This window comes from Pristis pectinata, chromosome 2 (genome assembly GCF_009764475.1).
Source record: "Pristis pectinata isolate sPriPec2 chromosome 2, sPriPec2.1.pri, whole genome shotgun sequence".
Lineage (NCBI taxonomy): Eukaryota > Metazoa > Chordata > Chondrichthyes > Rhinopristiformes > Pristidae > Pristis > Pristis pectinata.
Window position 1 is genome coordinate 116,191,946 of NC_067406.1, and position 22,177 is coordinate 116,214,122.

At 41.7% G+C, this 22,177-nt stretch overlaps 1 protein-coding gene across 1 annotated transcript in view; it reads right to left on the minus strand.

Moving 5' to 3' along the window:
• LOC127582420 (short transient receptor potential channel 3-like) overlaps nt 1-22,177 on the minus strand; it is a 92,064-nt gene that overhangs the window by 15,416 nt on the left and 54,471 nt on the right. The window contains exons 8-10 of the mRNA XM_052037645.1: nt 9,697-9,961; nt 4,043-4,238; nt 1,066-1,287 (exon numbers count right to left, since the gene is read on the minus strand). Coding sequence (XP_051893605.1) covers nt 1,066-1,287; nt 4,043-4,238; nt 9,697-9,961 — 683 coding nt within the window. The remainder of the gene's footprint in view (nt 1-1,065; nt 1,288-4,042; nt 4,239-9,696; nt 9,962-22,177) is intronic.

The following is a 22,177-nucleotide window of genomic DNA, read 5'->3' on the forward strand; positions in this document are numbered from 1 at the left end:
TTGGTATGTCATGGAGTAGAACAGTAGCCCCATGAAACTTGTGACACCTTCCATGTCTATAACTGCATTTTGTATTAAGAATTTTAAAATGTTCAAAGTAGAAACTGAAACTGAAATATGTCTTTCTCCAACTTTTTGTCTCTTCCAGTTTTTCTAGCCTTGAATACAAAATAAAATCAGGACTTTGCCTTTTGTGACTCTAGATTATTAATTTATATCACAACACCATAAATAATCAAGGTCTCCAAAATAATTTTCTGTCATATATCATCATCAGACTTCTCTCTCATTCTCTCTCTTTTTCTTGTCAGTGCACAAGGTCAGAAGAGCTGGCGCTCTGTTCAAGGCTTATGTCACTGCAGATGCAAGGAGGTGCACAGGAGTAGCAGAGTGCAGGTTCCTCCCCTTCCCACTGCAGGGAATCTTTGGCATTCACCTTTGAGATAAGGGGCAACTTAATGAAGAGATGCTGGTGCATTATTCCAAGCACTAAATAATTATATTTTTAAACAAAATAATCTGCAACCCCTTTTAGGATTGTCAAGAACTCGTGATTGTTTCTATATTGTTTACTGCAGGTTTCGACTCTTTGAGGTCATTCCTAAATTAACTATGTTACTAGAGCTTTCTGTTCTGTAATTGTCATTATGAAACTGATTTGTGGTAGCACTCTCACCTCTGAATCAGGCAATTGTAAGTTCAAGTCCCATGAAGATGCTATCATTGAATGCAGACTCATGGTGCAGCAGGCAACACTGAGACAGTGCTACATTGACAGATAAGCCGTTAAACCACGACCGCAAATGCCCTATTGGATGGATGTAAAAGATCGCAGGAAGGGACTGTTGTGTTGTCTATTACCCTGACTAATATTTAAACCTCCAATCAATAACTAAAGAGCAGATGACATGACCATTATCTCAATGCTGTTCATGAGTTTTGTTGTGTTTCGAAAGCACTTTATTGGCCGTAAAGGGAAAGTCCTGAGACAGCGATAGGTACTATACCAATACCAATACCAATGCCAATATAAAAAAAAGTCTTTATAACCTTTTAAACACATACCCTGGACTTTGAATTCATCATTCCAATTTCTACGTCTTTCTTAAGTCTTTTCCTTCTGCATTTGAACAGGCCAAGGAGACAGTTTTTGATTCTTACTATCAAACTGATGCATGACTTTGGAGTAGGCACAAGACTGAATGGAGGGGGCAGTGTTTTCCCGTGGTCAAAATAGAACATCCACAGCTTTGAACGGGCAAATTTCCATTCCACATCTGCATCATCCTAAGGGTGAGATGAATAAATAGCATGAACTAGTTCACCATAATAACAAGAATGCCAAGACAGGCACAGCAAAAATTAATTTCTTAAATTCAGACGGCCTTTGGAAATAAATAAATCTTCATTTATGATTTGTAAGTAAAATTGTTGGTGTTGTTTTGAATGATGCCCCATTCCAAACATTAGTGTATCTCCATCCCTACCTAATTAACATAGCTGCTCACCACTGTTCCCCACACAAATGCCATCTCATATGTGCCTACCTAATCATCACCATTCCTCCCAAATGTCACAGCTTCCCACCCAATCAGCACCATGCTGTCCAATCACCACCTATGCCTCCAGTTGCCAGAACCGCTCCCCTAACCAGCATTGCTCCCCAGTCCAGCACCACTCTTCCTACTGTTTCTTCTCCGATCACTACTGCTCCATGCCCTCCACCAGCGCTACAGTCCCAAACATCATTGTGCTATCCCCCGGTTACAGCTCGTTCCCCCCAACTACTGCTTTTCCATTTGCATTTATGTTCCCTTATCACCATCACCCTTCCCACCATGGAAACTACCATCTCACCCTCCCCCTTGATCGTCACCCTTCCCGATATTGCACTTGGTCCTGTTGAATCTCCATCAATCCTCCCTCAGTGAAAACCTTTTCATCTGGCTTCCCTCCCCTGACTGTCTTCACTCCCAATCACTGCCCCTCTTCCCTTCATCCTTGCCACATCTCCAACCTGATCACCTGTCTGAGTGTCATTGTTCACCTATCACTCTGTGCCCACCCTCTCCAAGTCACCACAGCCTAATCACCAATGCTCCACATTAGTCCTCCCCATTGGAATTTTACCCCACTGATTTGCACCACTCAGCACCTCACAAATAATTTGATCCCTTCAATCGGCCATCTGTACACCCCAAACCCACTCCCACCTGTCCCTGATCGTCACAGCTGCTGCCACCATAACCACTCCATTTTCCCCACTTGCCACCACTATGTGCTCTTGGTCATTGTTGATCCAATCTACTGATTGGCACCGCAACATTCCCTAATTGCCCCAACTCTTCGTGACCATCATGGGCCTTTCCACCACTACTAGTCCATTCCCTCTGATCATCTCATAATGACAAATTCTGCCTAATTGACACTGGCCCTTTGATTTTTCTCCCACTCTAATCCTATGGACCTCTTTTCTTTTGGTTGATTTGCATCATATTGTGGTAGCTTGGAAGCACATGATTGTTGAGCCGGTTTCATTTATTGATGTTGCCTGTTATTCCCCAATTGCTTCCACCTAGAAAATTATACAGCAAATTTACACAGCATCCCTTTACTTGTTCAAAATTGACAGACCTATAGCTGTTACCCAAAATGGCTGTAAATGAATTGCATATGGGTAAGATCAGAATACGTGGTACGGTTCTTAGGGTGTATCCAGGAAAACAATTTAATGCAATGTGGCACAAAAGTGCAATTTCACAAAGATAGCCCATGAACAATGGTAGAAATGAAACCAGATTATACTTGTGCATTTGAAGGTGTTCTTCTGAAGCTGAAAACAAATACTGTTGAGTGAAGCTAGATTGCAGTGCCTATCGATGTGGAGAACATGAGGAAAACATTGTAAAATACAAGAAGTATTTGTCCACTAAGCTTTGGATATGCTATTAAAAATATTGGCTTCAGGAGTGAGGCTAAGAATACTTACAGAGAAATAGGGAGGGAGTAGTTTAAGCTCAAATCTGCCTGAGAACCTAGCAAGATCAGGGAAATGGAGGCCCTACTATTCTAAAGGGAGGACATGTGACCTGGGGCGGCACGGTAGTGTAGCGGTTAACGTGACGCTATTACAGCGCCAGCGATTGTGGTTCAATTTCTGCCACTGTCTGTAAGGAGTTTGAACGTTCTCCCCATGTCTGCGTGGGTTTCCTCCGGGTGTTCCGGTTTCTCCCACATTCCAAAGATGAACGGGTAGGTTAACATGGGTTTAAATGGGCGGCGCGGACTCGTTGGGCCGGAAGGGCCTGTTACCGTGAAGTTTTTAAAAAAGTAACATATCGTAGGGCTGAATCTTTCCCAGGAGACAGCAAATGGAGAACCTGGTCAGCAGGGAGGAGAGACTGAAAGTGACAGAAGACCTCAAACCAGCAACCAGGAAGGAAGCGTCAGAAATAGGGAAGGATGGAGGCTGGGGTGGGCATTGGGCAGGAGTTCCGGAAGAATATGGAGATTTAGGAGATGGCCAAAAACTTCACCAGAGGGTCTGGAAGAATACTTGTAATGGTCTGGGTTCAAAAGATGTGACAAAAGATTGAATTAACAAGGATGGAGCCAGCAGCTCCTTCCATACCTCCACCCTTTGGATCAGTCACTGGGTTACACAAAGCTCTTGGACCCCTCACCTAGTTAACACTGAATGCTGGAAGTGCTCAGCAGGTCAGCTAGCAACACTGGGGAGAGAAATAGAACCAATGTTTCAGGTCTGGGGTCCTTCAACAGTTGGTCCTGCAACTAGAGGGGAAGCCAGAGTTAAGGGAAAATGAAGTCATCTTAAAGGCATTGGTGTGAAAAGTCTTTTCATCAGAGCAGACGTGACAGAGAAACTGGAAGAAGAGGAGTGGTAAGGATATCAAGTTCCCTAAACCCTCTGCTCCTCCATCCTCTCCATCACTCGCATCCACCTTGCTTGTCCATAATGGGGTGTTTAAAATAAAGACCAATATTTTTATAATAAGCATTTAAAGCAGATGTTATGTCTTACCTCAATTTCCTGATATGAGCTATTGATCATGGCAATCAGCATGTTGAGCAAAACCACTACCATAGTGACATTGTATATTCCATATAAGACATATCCAATGTTCTCAATGAACTTGTGGTCATATTTGAGGACAACAGAAGAAACTTCAGACAAGCCAAAGATTGACCAGAATAGCGTCTTGAAACTTTCTTCAACTCTGAGGAAGATAGCAGATTTAAATTAATTGGTTCTATAGATAATTACACTTTATTGATAATTAAAAATATGTTTGAAAAGTTAAGAACAAATTGTTAAACAACATACGGGGCATAGAAATCTCCAATTTTTTTTTCTGGAAAACCTTGTTTAAACTTTAGCCTTTTAATTAGCTTCCTTTCATTTTCTTTCCTTATGTTAACTCCAAATGACCAAATTTTAAGTGTTCCCATGTTCCCTCAGTTTTGGTTTGCTTATTGGTCACTCCTCATGAGTTAAAGTTAAATTTAGTATTGTATTACCCAATATGATATGCCCTTAGAAATGAGTTATTCACAAGTTCAACAATTGGCCATTGTGTGAGTGGGCCAGTGTTAGAGTGGAGAGCTGAGGATTTGGCTCAAGAGGTTTCGGCGTGAAGAGGCAGAGTAGGTGAGCGGAGGCTTCTGGTAGGTTCTCTTTCTTTCTTTGTTGTTTGTAATTTTCTTTGTATAGAACAGTGGGAATGGCAGTCGGGGCAGAAGTCTGCACCTCCTGTAGGATGTGGGAAATCAGGGAGACCTCCAGTGTCCCTGATGACTACATCTACAGGAAGTGTGTCCAGCTGCAGCTCCTGACAGAACGCGTTAGGGAGCTGGAGCAGCAGCTGGATGAACTCCAGATCATTCGGGAAGCTGAGGAGATGTTAGATGGGAGTTACCAGGAGGCAGTTGCATCTGAGGTGTGGGATGTAGGTGGTTGGGTGACTGTTAGGGGAGGGAAAAGGAATAGGCAGTCGGTACAGGATTCCCTGGTGACCGTTTCCCTTGATAACAGGTATATCATTTTGGATGCTGTTGGGGGGGATGAATCACCGGTGGAGAGCCACAGCAGCTGGGTCTCTGGTGTGGAGTCTGGCTCTGTGACTCAGAAGGGAGGGGGGGGAAGAGGAGTGTGATCATGATAGGGGATTCGTTGGTTAGGGGGACAGACAGGAGATTCTGAGGACAAGAACGAGACTTCCAGATGGTACGTACATTGCCTCCCAGGTGCCAGGGTCAAGGACATCTCAGATTGAGTGCACAGCATTCTTAAGGGGGAAGAGTCAGAAGTTATGGTGCACATTGGCATCAACAACATAGGTAAGGTAAGGGATGAGGTCCTAAAGAGCGAGTATTGGGAATCAGGAAGGAAGCTAAAAAGCAGGACCTAAAGGGTAGTGATCTCTGGATTGCTGCCCGTGTCACACACCAGGGAGGGAAAGACTAGGAAGATATGGCAGCTAATGAGTGGCTGAAGAGTTGGTGCAGGGGGCAGGGCTTCAGATTTGTGGATCATTGGCATCTCTTCTGGGGAAGGTATGACCTGTACAAAAGGGATGGGTTACACCTGAACTGGAGAGGGACCAATGTCCTGTGGGCAAGTTTGCTAGAGCTGTTGGGTTTGAACTAGGTTGGCAGGGTGATAGGAACCAGAGTGTTAGATTAGAAGATGGATCAATTAGCGTAGAAGTAGATACTATGTGTACAGAGAAGGTGAGGAAGGATAGGCAGGGGATGGAGCATAAATGCAATCAGTTAGATGGGTTGAAATGTGTTTACTTTAATGTGAGAAGTGTTAAGAATAAGGGTGATGAACTTAGAGCACGGATCAGTACATGGAATTACGATGTGGCCATTACAGAGACTTGGCTGTCACAAGGGCAGGAGTAGCTGCTTGAGGTTCCGGGGTTTAGATGTTTCAAAAGGGACAGGGAACGGGGTAGAAGGGGTGGAGGGGTGGCATTGCTAATCAGGGATAGTTTCACAGCTGTAGGACATCATAGAAGGATTGTCTATTGAGTCAGTGTGGGCAGAAGTCAGAAACAGGAAGGGAGCAATCACCCTATTGGAAGTATTCTATAGGCCCCCAAATAGCCATTGGGACACTGAGGAGCAGATAAGTAGGCAGATTTTGGGAAGGCGCAAAAATAACAGGGTTGTTGTCATGGGCGACTTCAACTTCCCTAATATTGATTGGCACCTCCTTAAGTGCCAAAGCCTTAGATGGGGCAGAATTTGTTAAGTGTGTACAGGAAGGATTCCTGACACAGTATGTGGACAGGCTGACTAGAGGAGAGGCCATGTTGGATCTGGTATTAGACAATGAACCTGGTCAGGTGAAAGACCTCTTGGTGGGCGAGCATTTTGGGGATAATGACCACATCTCCCTGACCTTTAGCATAGCCATGGACAAAGATAGGACCAGGCATTATAGGAAAGTATTTAATTGGGGGAGGGCAGATTAGAATGGTATTGGGCAAGAACTTGGGAGCGTAAACTGGGAACAGATGTTCTCTGGTAAATGCACCGCAGAAATGCAGAGGAGATTTATAAGGATGCTACCTGGGTTGGAGAGCATTTCTTATGAGGAGAGGTTGAGCGAGTTAGGGCTTTTCTCTTTGGAGTGACGGAGGACGAGGGGAGATTTGATAGAGGTATATAAGATTATGAGAGGCATAGATAGAGTGGACAGCCAGCATCTTTTCCCCAGGGTGGCAATGGCCAATACTAGAGGTCACCCATTTAAGGTGCGTGGAGGAAAGTTCAGAGGAGATGTCAAATGTAGGTTTTATAGACAGAGAGTGGTGGGTGCCTGGAATGCACTGCCGGGGGTGGTGGTAGGGGCTGATATGATAGGGTCATTTAAGACACTATTAAATAGGCACATGGACAAAAGAAAAATAGAGGGAAATGGGAGGTGGAGAGGGGGATAGATTGAATGGAGATAAGCTTTATATGGGTCAGCACAACATAGTGAGCCGAAGGGCCATGTTGCGCTGTACTGTTCTATGTTCTACTTTCAACAAATTTGATCTGCAAGGTAGACTAGTATTATGTGCACAACTCAACATGAGAAAGTCTAAAGTCCCCAGGATCAGTATCAGACTTGAATCTGATCTCTCCATCGCTCATAAAAACATCTCAGTTACTTCAATAACATCCATTGCATCAATGATCTACATCTTCTGTTTCATTCCTAATATCCCTGCATTTATATAGCACAATTTCAGTTCATCTTTAATATCCTCATTCCCCCCTTATCAGTTATTCTTAACTATGAATTGTTTTGCTTTGCCCTCCTTGCTTCCTATGCATGTGAATCAGGCATTTTCTTATCTTCTCTCCAGGTTCTCCATCTTCCACTGTGAGGACAGACTGAAGATTGTTTCTCAAGCCTCCATCAATGTAATTGTATAATGATTAAGTGGGAGAGGCACAAGAATACCCCTGGATAATTTAATTATTGTTTCTCCTCTTTATGTGATTTCTACCCAATGCCATCACATAATGATGATAAACCCAAATATGGAAGAGTTCAACATAAGGAATCTAATTAATTAAATATCCATTCATTTTGGATGGTAAGATTCCAATGGTATCACTGTACTTTTCCTTAATGCAAAGCTTTCATCAACACAAATATATACACACTAGTGTGTCTGTGTAAAAATTAATTTAAAAAGAGCTTATAGAATGTTGGCCTTTGTTTCAAGAAGTTTGAAGTGTAGGGGCAGAATGGTATACATCACTCACACAATGCTGATCAGACACTATACATACTGCATTTGGTTTTGGGCACCCAATGTCAGGATGGATAACCTGACCTCAGAAGGAATACAATGTGGATTCATCATATTGACAACAGGGCTAAGAGGTAAATTGTGAAGATGCATGAAGTTGACTTGTGTTGTCTTGAGCTTAGTCATAATCTAACCCAGGTATCTATAATAAAAATCAATTGAGTTGGTTAGTTACAAAGATGCTTTTTCCACTGATGGGGGGGGGGGGAGTTGAAAATGAAGTGGTATGACGAGACCAGTGGCACAGCTGCTAGAGCTGTTGTGCCATAGCTCCATTGATCCAGGTTCGATCCTGACCATCAGTGCTGTCTGTGTGTAGTTTGCACACTCTCCTTGTGACTGTGTGGATTTCCTCCGGGTGCCCTGTTTTCCTTACACAGGACAAGGATGTGTGGGCAGTAAGTAAACTGGGTACCGTAAATTGCCCTAAGTGTGCAGGTGAGTGGTAGAATCTGGAGGGAGTTGAAAATTTGGAGAAAATAGGTCACAGGGAAAAGTAACAGGGGAATGGGATTGCTCTGCAAACCAGCATAGATTTGATGGGCCAAATGGCTTCCTTCTATGTCATAAGCAAATACGGAAAAAATCAGCAAGGTTTTTGTTGGTTTAGGGTATAAACAGTATGGACAAAGACAGTAAATAAAGTTGAGATGCAAATAAGGCTTAAATTAACTGAACTGTGGAACAGATTTGAGGGGCTGAATTTCCAGTTTCTGGTTGAATGTACCTCTGAAACTGGGGCAAACTTTAATGCTCAAATTGCTGGTCTTTCTGAAATAACTGAGGTATGATGCCTTCCCAATTTGTGGATAGACAGCTATTAGGGAGATTGAGGGATTTGAGAATAAATTACAGTGAGTGTGGAATTTGGTTAGATGTCAAGGAACAATAGTTTAAGTGGGGGAGGGAGGAACACTGGAACACATTGTCGGGTCATTCAGTGCATGCAAGGATTGAAAAGAAACCTGGAGAAGTTCCAAACTATGGCCGACATCACAGCATTCAAAAATAGGTAGAACATCAGGAGGGGAGTTTTCCAGTCACTCCTGCAACCTCCTAATCACATTTAGGAATCAGAGAGGAATTCTCTAGACCCTTCTTCGTCCTAAGTACTTTTCTCTTTTTTCCTACTCTTCCAGGAACCTATGTTACTACAGGTGACAAGCGGTGAAAGGGGTGTTTAGGGGCAGTTTTGGGGAGGTGAGAGATAGAGGAAAGAGAGAGGAGTGATCATATTGAATTGTATCATGCCAGGATTGGCCAGTGTTGATGCATCACATTGCTTTTAACTGTTTGTGTTTTTCATACTTGCATGAAACATGCCGGGCATAACTTAAACTCTACACCTATCTTGTTCTACACACATCCTTGAAACCCTGACACCGGCTGACAAAGGTGGAAGTATTCAACTATTTTGCAGAGTCAAGGAAATTATATTGTTTAAAGAATCCTGTTGCTAAAACCTCTCCTTTAAGTAATCGGATTATCAGAATATCAATGATTTGGCAGTGTTGAAAAAAATCTAATGCCTACATTCTGCAGCACTAAACAGTGAGAAGTACACTCAACTTCCCACTTGGGTAACTTTTCACTTATGTTCACAATCCTATTGATATGTGGCAAACAGATGCTTGGTGCAATGCACTGGGAAATCAGAAGGAAATTCATCCTCTTCCCCTTTTACCCTTGTGCACTTTGTAGCAATTGATTTAGAGTGGGCATTAGTGGAGGGCAGAAAACATGTCTTGAGTCTGCCTTCTCAGATGCAGTTACCTGGGAAAACCAGAGAAGAGAAGATATCCGGATGAAGTGTCATTACCTTATATAAAATACATTGGAAAAAAAAACTTGTACTTACGTTGTGAAAGCTGGATTCACTTTTGCACCAAGGTAGTAGGAATATAGGATAAACATCCCAATCATGAAAGCAAGAAACACCATTATAAAAATGACCATGAATTTGAATATATCTTTCACAGTCCTTCCAAGGGAAATTTGTAATGGACCAAAACTTTCATTTGCAGGTAGGATATAAGCGATTCGTGAAAAACTAAGGACAACAGCTATTGCATAGAGGCCTTCAGAAATGATCTGAGGATCAGAGGGAACCCATCTATCTCTGGCTAAAAAGACAAGATAAAAAGTTATCAGAAGCATTATTGTTATGGTCCAATTTGAAATTATAGCAGACTCCATATCATTCATGAAATCAGAAGCACTTCTGAATTATATCGTAAAATAGTTATGTTTCTTTTTAAGAATCTTTGCAGTAAGAATACACATTTCTCGACAGTTTTATTGTAATTTCGTGAAGAAAAAATAAACAGAAAAGGCTTGAAATACTCAATGTCAGGTAGCACCTATGGAGATAAATGCAAGGTTTGACAACTTTTCTTCAGAACTGGTACAGTTTTGATGTGAAAAACTAAGCCTACATTTCTCTATCCAAAGATGCCGTCTCACTGGCTGAGTGTCAGTTCAGAAATGCAGCATCAGCAGTACTTTGCTTTACATGGAATAATAACGGATATGACAGACAAGCTCACAAAGAATCAGATGAGTTAATGACTCTAATCCGAGAGGCTTGTAGAATGATGGATAGGCAAGGGAGTGAGGGAGGGAGGTGGTGTGTGAGAACATATACAGAATGACATGATAATTAGATATTCTGTATGGTCAATTATTTTCTTTGGATTCAGTGTCACCATGTACTCCTGAAAATAGATCTCTTGTTCCCTGTGAACTCAAATACAATTATTAACTCAATATCCCAGTAAATCCATGATAATTAGATATTCTGTATGGTCAATTATTTTCTTTGGATTCAGTGTCACCATGTACTCCTGAAAATAGATCTCTTGTTCCCTGTGAACTCAAATACAATCATTAACTCAATATCCCAGTAAATCCAGTGAAAATCAAGGATTGAATTAATAATCCAGTGCCAATGTACTCCAGTTTACTGTAATATATCATGTGCTTACCCCATTCTCCTCAAGTTTGGGAGGCTGTCAGACTAACTTCAGCTGTAACCCAATAGAATTATTTAACATTCAACAGGTAAATGAACAATACATAGTGCTTTAAACATATACTTGCTTATAGTAATTACAAGGATTAATATTATTCTTGAAATGTTAAAATATGAAAGGTGCTTCTCGTGCAATAAATTGGAATAAAGGATATTAAAAACAGTATCTTTCATAATTAGCTATCAGCAGCTGAAGTCACCTATGCCCATAACCATAACCCATGACTTGAAAATTTACAAGTTAATATTGCCAGCTACACACTGATGAGTAGAATGAGATCAATGAGAATATTCAACAGATATTTTCATATTAAACTGAAGTATATCTCTAAACTTAGGGCTGTTTCAGCCTTAATGAATCACTTTATGAATTGCCACAGTTACAGGTAATGAATTATTCAAATTAGGCTTGCAAAAGGATTCTTGCTGGCAAGCTAGAGGAACTAAATGGTAGCACTACGACTGCAGCTCTAGAAGAGGGAGAGGCAAAGATTATTAAAGGATCTTGAGGATTGGAATATGTAGCTCTAACTTTTGCCAAGTCCAAGGACTTCATCAGGAGTGCCATCAAAGTGAACTGAAAGGGTAAGAGACAACTATAATGACCAATTTCTTCTAACTAATGAACATGACATCTACTATCTTTGGGGCTCAGAGTAGCTGAACGTTCACACTCATCCTCCTGAATCCAAAGGTTATAGGTTCAGGTTGTATCTAGAGACTTGAGTCCCAAGTCAAGGCTCACATTTGGAATTCTGTCCTTCAGTTGAGGTAATATATTGAGGGTGCTCTGCCTGATCATGTCAATGTAAATAGTTCCCTGAACCACTTCACAGAAGAGTAAGGTGGTCTGCTCCTGTGTTCCTGACAATGGTAACTTATCACCTCAATTAACAACACTAAATGGATCACCTGGTTGTTTTCTCCCAATTATCCATGGGATAATGGCTGGTATAGGTCCTTCTCCCATCAGCAGTGATTTTACTTTAAAAGGACTTTATTGGCTGAAAAGTATTTTGGGAAATCCTGAGCTGGTTAAAAATACTGGGCTAGAAATTAGTTCATGGAAATCTGCAAAAACAAATACTCTGCTGTTGAATATCAGCTCAACTGGAGATGGAACAATTTTACGAAAATTTCTACATGCCTAAGCACCTGTCAGGAAATGCATCTTCTCATTTTTTTTTAGGAAAAATGAAAATCCTGCCATACACCTTCATTCTGACATAATCCTCCCCCACTGATGACAACTGTAGACTGAACTACTGTTGACATTTGTTAGGGTCGGGTTAACAACAGAAAAAGGGTGCCCAGAGTTGCTGTAGTCTGGGCTAAGCCACTTTCCAGTAGCAGAAAAATGTGCTTTCAATCTCACTGTAAACAACTGTTTTTTTTCTACTTACCCAACAATTAGATGTTACTAGCCCTGTTTCCCCTAACTGTGCTGTGAAGGTCCAATATTTTGACTGTTTCTTTTGGTTTTGCTGAGATATATAACCTCCAGTAACTTTCAATACAAGTCCCCACATGTCCCTGGACTGCTTTGCTCATGGAATTCAAGATCATAATCACTCTCAGCTTCCCAGCCTCAGGATCATTTCAAGCTGCTGCTACTGCATTATGGAGGTCACTTCCAGCATAGGGTTGCTCATGTTCCTGTGGAGACCTCATGAGCAGCCCCATGGTGGAAGAACGTATCTCCTGCATGCAATGTTCTTCATTATTCTGTCCAGGCCCCTCTGATTCCTTGTGAGTATCCATTAAGTAGCAACACTCTCCACAGCTAGAAGAGTGTTAATTGTGTTTTATTGTATCTTTTAAGAGTTGGCTGCAAAGATCACACCTGTTTGGCTAAATGGAGAAAACTGTGAGAACTTGCAACACAACAATCAGCTTCAGAGCGGGATTACACAGGAAGTCCTTTACATCTTTCTTCATAGCTCTTCTAAACCTAATGACACTATAATTGCTGTTTCTTGGATATTCTACCACCTGACACTTGCTCCATTTGGCCTGCTTCATTTCTTAGAAGCAAATCCAGCAATGCCAAGTTCCTGTTTGAGTCAGAAGCATTCTAATTAAGAAAATGCTTCTTAACATCCTTTTGAAACTTTGTCCCTTATGTTATTACTATCCCTGTCAATGGATGAACAGTTGAAATCCCCATTATCACTACTCTATGGGTCTTACACATCTCTGTAATTTCCCTGCAAAGTTGCTACCTGATATGCATCCTAGTTGGCAGTCTAAAGGATAACCCCAGTAGTGTAATTGCACCTCTATTGTTTCTTGACTAAAATTATTCCAGGACATTCTCTCTCCGGCACATCACTATTTTCCTTACAGGTCCTCCCCACATTATGAATGCCTGACTTAAGTACAGTCCGTACATGAGGACAAGAGTTTGGGAGACCAGGGGGATGGATTTGCTGGCTGCTGCGGGGCTGCAGCCATCTTCTGCAATGTGGGAACTTGGTTCGCAGTAATAACATTGCATCTTGCAGAGAAATCTGAAAAGTTGAGTTAAATACTCTGGTTTATCTACATGTTGTCCTTGGTTTACTTATGACTTTATTTAAATATATTGCTGGGCACAGCCGCACTTTCAACTTGTGAACTGTTCTCTTGCACATCCTTTTTTGCACATCCTGTATGTCTTAATGCTTAGAACCCTGCCTGCTAGTCAACAACCTTGGTTAACAGGTTTTTTGTTTATATAACTAAACTGTAAATCTATTTTAGAACTTCTTGTGCTCCTTCTTAGTCTGGTCCTAACTAAAAAGTTCTTGTTCTGGTGCTATTTATCTGCACCAATCCCTTTAGCACTCTTTGTCTCCTGTTTGAATGCTCTCTTCCTGTGCTCAACCCCCTGCCCCCACCAAATTTGTTTAAACCTCCCTCCACACCATTAGTGAATCTCCTCCAAAGGGACATGGTCCTAGTTCTGATGAAGTGCAATCTCTTTGGCATGAACAGGGTCCTGACTGCACGAGAACCGGTCCCAATACCCCAGAATCTAATGTCCTCCCTCCTGCACCCTCTCTTCAGCCATGCATTAATCTGCTTCATTCTTCTACTTTATACTCACTGGCACACGGCATGAGACAATCCAGAGATTACCACCTCTGAAGCCTTGCTTCTTAATCCCTTCCCTATTTCTTTATAATCTGCCTACAAGGCCACATCCGCTTTTCCATCTATATCATTGGCAATGATACAGAGTGTGACTTCAACTGGTTACTCTCCCCTCCCCTCCAGAACTTTCTCTAACCTCCATTGATATTCTTAACCCTTAGCACTAGGGAAGAAACATACCATCTTCAAATCTGTTCTTCAACCTCAGAAATATCTATCTGCTCCATTACTAAAGAGTCTTCTATAATTATTGACCTTTTGCTCTTATCAACCACCTTACCTTATTGATCATGACCTTTCTAGTTTCACCTATATTGCTTAGTAATCCACGGTGCTGTGTGTTTTGGCAATGGCTGCAATCTCCAGAGGAAACCTCTCCTCAGTACTCAGAGTGAATACAGGCTAGAGGTCAAGATTGAATTATCTGCCTGTTCATTTTTGTCAGTCAGGTAGTCATGCATTCTCACTCTGCCTGTACTCTCTTAAACTGTGAAATGACCACCTCTTGAAACATGCTATTCACCAAACAGTCAGACTCATGAATGGATAATGGTGATGTCAGTTGTTGTTCAAGTTCCAAAACTTACAGTTCAAACCCTCTGGTTACCAACACTATTTGCACTTGTGGTTAACCAGGGCACACTTGGAGTTTCTATGTAGTACAGGATGAGCTTTCCACTACTTTGTGGTATTCCAGATTACTCACGTTTATTAAATTAAGTCAATTAACAGATAAAGGATATACATAAAAGACTATTCCTATTAAATTCCTTGTGACCTTGCTTATTAAAACAAACTTAGTTAAATCCCTAACTCTGTTCAACCAAATGTTTGTTCAAACTCATTTGGGATCTGCTGTCTGTGCACATTTTCAATTCACTGGGGCTCTGTTTCACTGGAATTCTGCCAACTATGCTTCTTATCTTCACTGGGGCACTGGTTCCTGCACTCCTTTAGCTCACTGTGACCTCTTGATCCCAAATGTCAGGGCTTTGGTTTGCTCGATCCTCAGCACGATAGAGAGAATGAGGAGAGGGTCCACAGAGCAAGGAAACCTGACAAAGCCAGCAACACTCTGCACAAAGGACTTTCTGTAAAGAGTACATTTTGAAGTGATTTCACTTCCCAAAGGAAGTGTTTTCAGAGATAAGCACCACATCCCAAAGTACCAACTGCAGCTACAGAGCAGGTGCAGAATGGTGCCACCAACACCAGTGAAGGTCATGGTACCCATCAGTTTCAATGGCTCTGGGTCTTTGCAGGCTGGTACAGGACATACCTGCCACACATTCCAAACCTGCTACATTGGGAGCAGGGGACAGAATCACAGACATTCTCTCCTCAAGAACGGAATTCATGTCCTTGAGAGACAGCAGCAGCCACAAAGAGCAGATAGAGTCTCAAGACCCACAGACACCTTCATGCACAGTACGCCATTGGCTTGAAGGCACATTGCACTGAGGACACCATCAATCTTCTACAACTACAGGAGATTTCACTCATTAAGCATATGACTGGGTTGCAGGCACATCCAGATCCTCAAGGTGATCCCTACCAGATGCCTGGGAAGCAGTCATAGCACTTTTATTTTACATCAAACAGAATTAAAAACACTAACTCATGATTCCAAACTATATTTTTACATCCAAAGCTATGAAAACATCACCCTTACCCATCCTTCATGTCTGTCTTCTGTGTGCTACATTCTGCCTTAATGCTCCTATGTAGAGCTCTCATTTTGGCTGTGGCACAGCTGGAGGAATACTTGCAGTGGAGGACGATGAGGTACAGGAGGCCTTGCACAAGCAGGTTCAGGTCAAGGAGGCCCTGCACAAGCAGGTTCAGGTCAAGGAGGCCCAGCCTTGTATTGCAGCATCTCAGCATGAGTGGCTGTATGTGGGCTATCTGACTGACGTCCTATGGCAAAGGCACTAGGGGAGAGGCAGGGGTGGGAGCAGGAAAGCTGTCACCCTGCAAGGGGACATGATCTACAACATTACTGCCAAATGTCCACTGCAGAACTTCATCAGTCCTTGGAATTTGTTGGAGTGATGTGACAACCTCAAAGTCTCTTTAAACATTGGCATCCAAAGCCATTACAGCTTAGATGCCAGTCAGTTTCTGCTTCTCTACCAATGGAAGCTGAGACCTTGACCATCAGATGTTGGGTGATGATTGGGACCATTCATTTGAAATTGAGCTGGCCGCCTCTTCCTTGCCAGAGGCAATGGACTCCTGGCTCCTTGTTAAGCCCTCTGAAAAATTGGATCTAGACTCCACCATGCTTTTTGACATTATATATATTATTTCTGCAGATCTGCCAATGTATCAAGCAATTCATTGCACATAACTATCAGCCTTTTTCTGTAGGCTGACTCATCAAGGTTCCCAGACGAATCATTAGAACTTGTGTACAACTCGGGGAGCGGGCAGCTGAACCACCTTTTCCCTCACCCTGGCTGCAGGCAGATCATGTTTCATGACTCAACATATGCAGACCCTGGTTCTAAACCAGCCGTTACAGTCTGCAAGATGTCAGTATCTATGCTGCTTATTGCAAGTGTCAGATGGTGTGATCATCATTGGTCACTTGCAGCTGACCTGCCACTATCATGCATGGGAAATAATGCATTTAAGGTGACAGGGGGAAAGTTCAGATGTGATGTGCGGGTTAAGCTTTTTACACAGAGCGGTGAGTGGCTGGAATGCGCTGCCAGGGGTGGTAGTGGAGGCAGAAATGATAGAGGATAAGAGGCTTTTAGATAAGCACACAAATATGCAGAGAATAGAGGGGTATGGACCATGTGCAAACTGAAAGGATTAGTTTAATTTGGTGTCATTAGCTTAATTAGTTCGGCACTACATGGTGGGCTGAAGGGCTTGTTCCTGTGCTGTACTGTCCTGTACTGTTCTACGTAATGAGGTTATGATGAGGGAAGGGCAAAAATAAAAAGGGCACACTTACAAAATGTCCAACGTAATCAACAGAGATTATGGGATAAAGAAGAACAAGAACATGACAAGGGAATGATAATTCCACCATTGTCGATGGTCTCTTCACTGTCTCTGTGAGAACCAACACTCTCCCCTCCAAGGGGTGAGATATAACAGCCATATGTTTCCACCACTAATGTTAGCTGTGCTCCATTTTTACCTAGGAAATGTACCAGTGAGTGTTGGGGATCATGTATGGCTGAATTGGTTAAACAGCTGGCATTGTCCATATACTGCGATGTGTGGGTATGTGGCTTGGAGTAGTGGTAAGTGTGAAAGTGTGGTGAGGCACATAATACAAGGTTTGAGTCCTGACTGACATGGTTGGTAACACAATGATGTGGGTGCACTGCATTAACCAGTGTGTGAGGTTACCAGAGGAGCTTATGGGAGATGGAATTTGAAGGTGTATTCACCAGCTTGGCCATGTGACCATACGTGTGTGGATATTGAACATATTTCTGCACTTCATCCACGTCCTTGGTCTTGATTGCTAACATTGACCTCTTTCCAAGGCTGCTTTAGCATTTGCATTATAACCTCCTAGTCCACTGTGGTTGAAGAGCATCTCTGCTCCACTCACCTGGCCCACCAGGACCTCCAGTGCTACATGGAAATATCTGAGTGTCCTGTGATTGGCCAAGGCCTCTGGCTACACCAACGATCTGAAGAATGAATTCCACCACTTGATCCAGACAGAAAACACTTCTCCTTTAAGAATTACAGGCTGACTCTAATCAGCGACAGCTGGCTTGAAATGATGCTATCCAATCAAGAGGTTGAACCCTGTGATGAAGTGTTAAGGCAGTATATAGCGTGGTTAGCACTAACTTGTCAGTGTTATTAATGTCGCAGCATGAATTATCTGCGCATCTTAAACTGTAATAAAACGAGTGTGGGTTAATCATTCATTGTGATCCCTGTGTTCATTTTCCAATGCTATCCAGTTTATCCCTCTGCATTTCTCAGTGAGAATTCAGGAAAGATGAGGCTAAGCATGTTGATCACATGTCTAGTGTTTGTCTTATGACTTGACTGCTATACAACCATACCATTAGATAAACTAGCAGCATGGGACTTTGGCAAATACAAATACAGGTAAACAGTGAAAGGCAGCATTAATCAGTATATAAAATGCTGCAGTCTAATCTCTAAAAATAGAGTTTATCTTGTCTATCATGTACATTAAGTCTGTTCTCCCTGATGTCACTTTTGTTCTTCTACCCTGGTATTTTTCTATTTTATCTTCAGTTCTATTATACATTCTTCACCATGATATATTTATGGAAAGTCTTTCCCTCTTTTTCGGCTTTTCCCCTCAATCAAGCTTCATTAATAAAACCCTGACATACTGCTTCCATGATAAATTAACCCCAAGTCTTGTCCTACTCCAAATATGCATTGAAAAGTAAAATCTGTTATATAAAAATAAGATTAAAATAACACAAGACTTCGTCTATATTAATTCATCCTAGCATCTAAATGTTGTAACTTGCAATTCTTCCATTCCCCCACACCCCAAGTATAGCCTCGCCCACAATACTATATTTTCAAAGCCATTAAGCCAAATCCTGATATCTATTCCCAACAACTATGTAACAACTTCCACAAGCTGCCCTCATAATGAGAGTGATGGAACAACAACAGCTTGCACTTATAGAGTATTTAAAAAGTAAAGCATCCTTCACCATCAGTGGTATTTACAGGAGGCGCTGCCTCAAGAAGGCAACATCCATCATCAAAGATCCCCACCACCCAGGCCATGCCATCTTCTTGCAGCTACCATCAAGCAGGAGATACAGAGGCCTGAAGTCCCACACCACTAGGTTCAAGAACAGCTCCTTCCCTTCAACCATTTGGTTCTTGAACCAACCTGCACAACCCTAATCACTAGTGTTTAGTAACACTAAGACCACTTTGATCACTTTGCACTAAAATGGACTTTTTTTTGTCCTAGTTGTGTTCTTTCTTGTAAAAACTGTGCTTAATTTATATTTAATTTACATTTTTCTTGTGACTGCTGATGATATGATGCTATGTGACTGTGCTGCTGCAGCAAGTAAGTTTTTCATTGCACCTGTGCATACATGTATTTGTGCATATGACAATAAACTCAACTTTGACTTTGAATATTACCAGATGAAATTTGACTTTGAGTAACATAGAAATTAGGACAGATGACCAAAAGCTTGGTTAATGAGTTGGGTTGGTAGGGGTGCCTCAAAGGAGGAGAAAGTTGTAGGTTAGGGTACAGATTTCTGAGCTTCAGGGTAAATAAAAATCAAAAAAATTACAAATGTTGGAAATCTGAAATAAAAACATAAAATGCTGGAAACAGCATCTGTGGAAAAAGAAAGGTTCTGACGACAGGTCTATGACCTGAAACATTAACTCAGTTTCTCTTTCCACACATGCTGTCTGATCTGCTGAACGTTTGCAACATTTTCTGTTTTTATTCCTGAGCTCAGGGCCGAGGCCACTGAAGGCATGTCCTCCACTGATGCAGGAGGCTGTGGAGATTGGGAGTGGGGATGCCCTAATTGATACTGATTAGTATTAACTAATGCAGCAGAAATTTGGCGGACCTTAATATGACCAATGATTTGCTTTTGCCCATTTTGTACTATTTTCAGGACCCATTGCATTTGTAATTGAAGTGAAATAAGGATTTTAAATTAAATATGAGAGAAGAGATTTAAAACAAATTAATTGATAAGTAGAGAAAAATGACAGCAACTAATTGCAGAATTAAGATAGTAAATTATTTTTAGTATGCTAAAATAATGTTTGATGGTCATTTCTCTGTTGGAGGAAACTAAACCTGTGCAGATGTGACATACAGTGTGCACAAGGACATGTCACATGATGCCTCAGGAGCAGCATGCTTGGGTTCACAAGATCACAAGACAAGGGAGCAGAAGCAGGCCATTCGGCCCATCGAGTCTGCTCCAAGGAAAAGGGAAAAAGAAATGGGGAATGGGGAAAAAAAACTATTCTAATCCCAATTTCCAGCCTTATCCCCATATCCCTTGATACCCTGACTATTTAGATATCTATCTATCTCTTCCTTGAACGCCCCCACTGATCTGGCCTCCACTGCTGTACATGGCAAGGAGTTCCACAAATTCACCACCCTCTGGCTAAAGAAATTTCTCCTCATCTCTGTTTTGAAACTGTACCCTCTAATTCTAAGATTGTGCCCTCTGGTCGTGGACTCACCCACCAAGGGAAACAGCCTAGCCACATCTACTCTGTCCTTTCCTATCAACATTTTAAATGTCGCTATGAGGTCCCCTCTCATTCTTCTGTACTCCAGTGAGTACAGTCCAAGAGCCGACAAACGCTCATCATACATAAGCCCTTTCATTCCTGGAATCATCCTCGTAAATCTCCTCTGAACCGTCTCCAACGTCAGCACATCCTTCCTAAGATGTGGGGCCCAAAACTGCGTACAATATTCCAAATGAGGCCTCACTAGTGCCCCATAGAGCCTCATCGACACTTCCTTACTTTTATACACTATACCTCTCGAAATGAATGCCAACATAGCATTCGCTTTCTTTACCACCGATCCGACCTGGTGGTTAACCTTTAAGGTATCCTGCATGAGTACCCCCAAGTCCCTTTGTACTTCTGTACTTTGAATCTTCTCTCCTTCTAGATAATAATCTGCCCGCTTATTTCTGCTTCCAAAGTGTACAACTGCACATTTCTCAACATTGAATCTCATCTGCCATTTCCTTGCCCATTCTCCTAAACTGTCTAGGTCCCTCTGCAACCTTTCTATCTCCTCAATACTCCCTACTCCTCCACCTATCTTGGTGTCATCTGCAAACTTAGCCACAAAACCATTTATTCCATTATCCAAATCGTTGATGTACAAGGTAAAAAGGAGCGGCCCCAACACCGACCCCTGCGGCACACCACTAGTTTTAAACACTAATTAGAAATAAATCATTGATATTTAGTCACACATAAAAGAGTATAATGGCAAGCAGAGCTTGATTCTGACTTGGGTGTTGTCTGTGTGGAGCTTATACATTTTCCTTATGACTGTGTGGGTCTCCACTGAGTGTTCTGGTTTCCTCCCACATCCCAAAGATGTACATAGGGTAAATGACCACTATAAATTGGCCCTAGCATTGGTGAGTGGCAGGAGAATCAGTGTGGAGTTGATGGACATGTGAGAGAGGAGAGGTTACAGGGAAGTATGCGGGGGAAATGGGACTGATGGGGTTGCTCTGAGATCCAGCACAGGCTCAATAGGCCAAATGGCCTCCTTCTACGTCATGAGGAATATGACAATATAGAGCAAAATGCAGTGATATGCAATTAAAAGTAGCCTTAATATTTACCTCAACTGATGGCTGTTTACATATCAAGAATGATATATGCAGCTGTTTTATGTGTTTATTTGCAGCATCGGTAATCGTGACCACATTTTCATGTAATTTGATATGTGAATACTGATGTGACAGATGTTCATAACAATGTACAACAGATAGGAATGGACTACAAAGCTGAGTTTTGACAATAGATCTGCTATATTTTAAACTTTCTAGTGAGGATTCTTACTTACATTTGGCTTAGGTTATTTGAACAAAATCATGGATACACAATCTATAGTGCATTTCACCACATTTGCAAGAGAGATCCTATGGAGTTAAATATTGTTAATTCTCTTGGGTGCTGAACTTTTCATGTTCTGAAGCCTCATGTCCAATTCATGGTTGTTAATTTTTCTGGTCATTAATTTTAATGAATGATAAATCAGATGGGTCATGAATTGGACTGCTGACCTTCGAGGTCAATTATCCAATTTACAATCCTCTCAAGCAAGGGTGTCTGTTGGGAGCTGTGACCTTTTCATGAAGTGATTACAGTGGAAAACAGCACTTGCAATAGAAGACCTTTAATCTGATTCTCATTGCTTGTAATTGCACCAATTATTTTCATTAGCCTTTTAAATTTATAAACATGCTTGCTCTCTACTTTTCACCAAAGCCAGAAGGGACTCCCCGAAATCATTACACAATTCAAAGAAAATCATCCCCTTTCTGCATTACAAGGACCTAGGACTATTTTACTGAGGTTTGCAAATTATAATTTTACCACCCAGTGGCAGGATCAATTACAGAGAATAGGTATAATAGGCAGGTCATGCATCTTTTAGAAATAA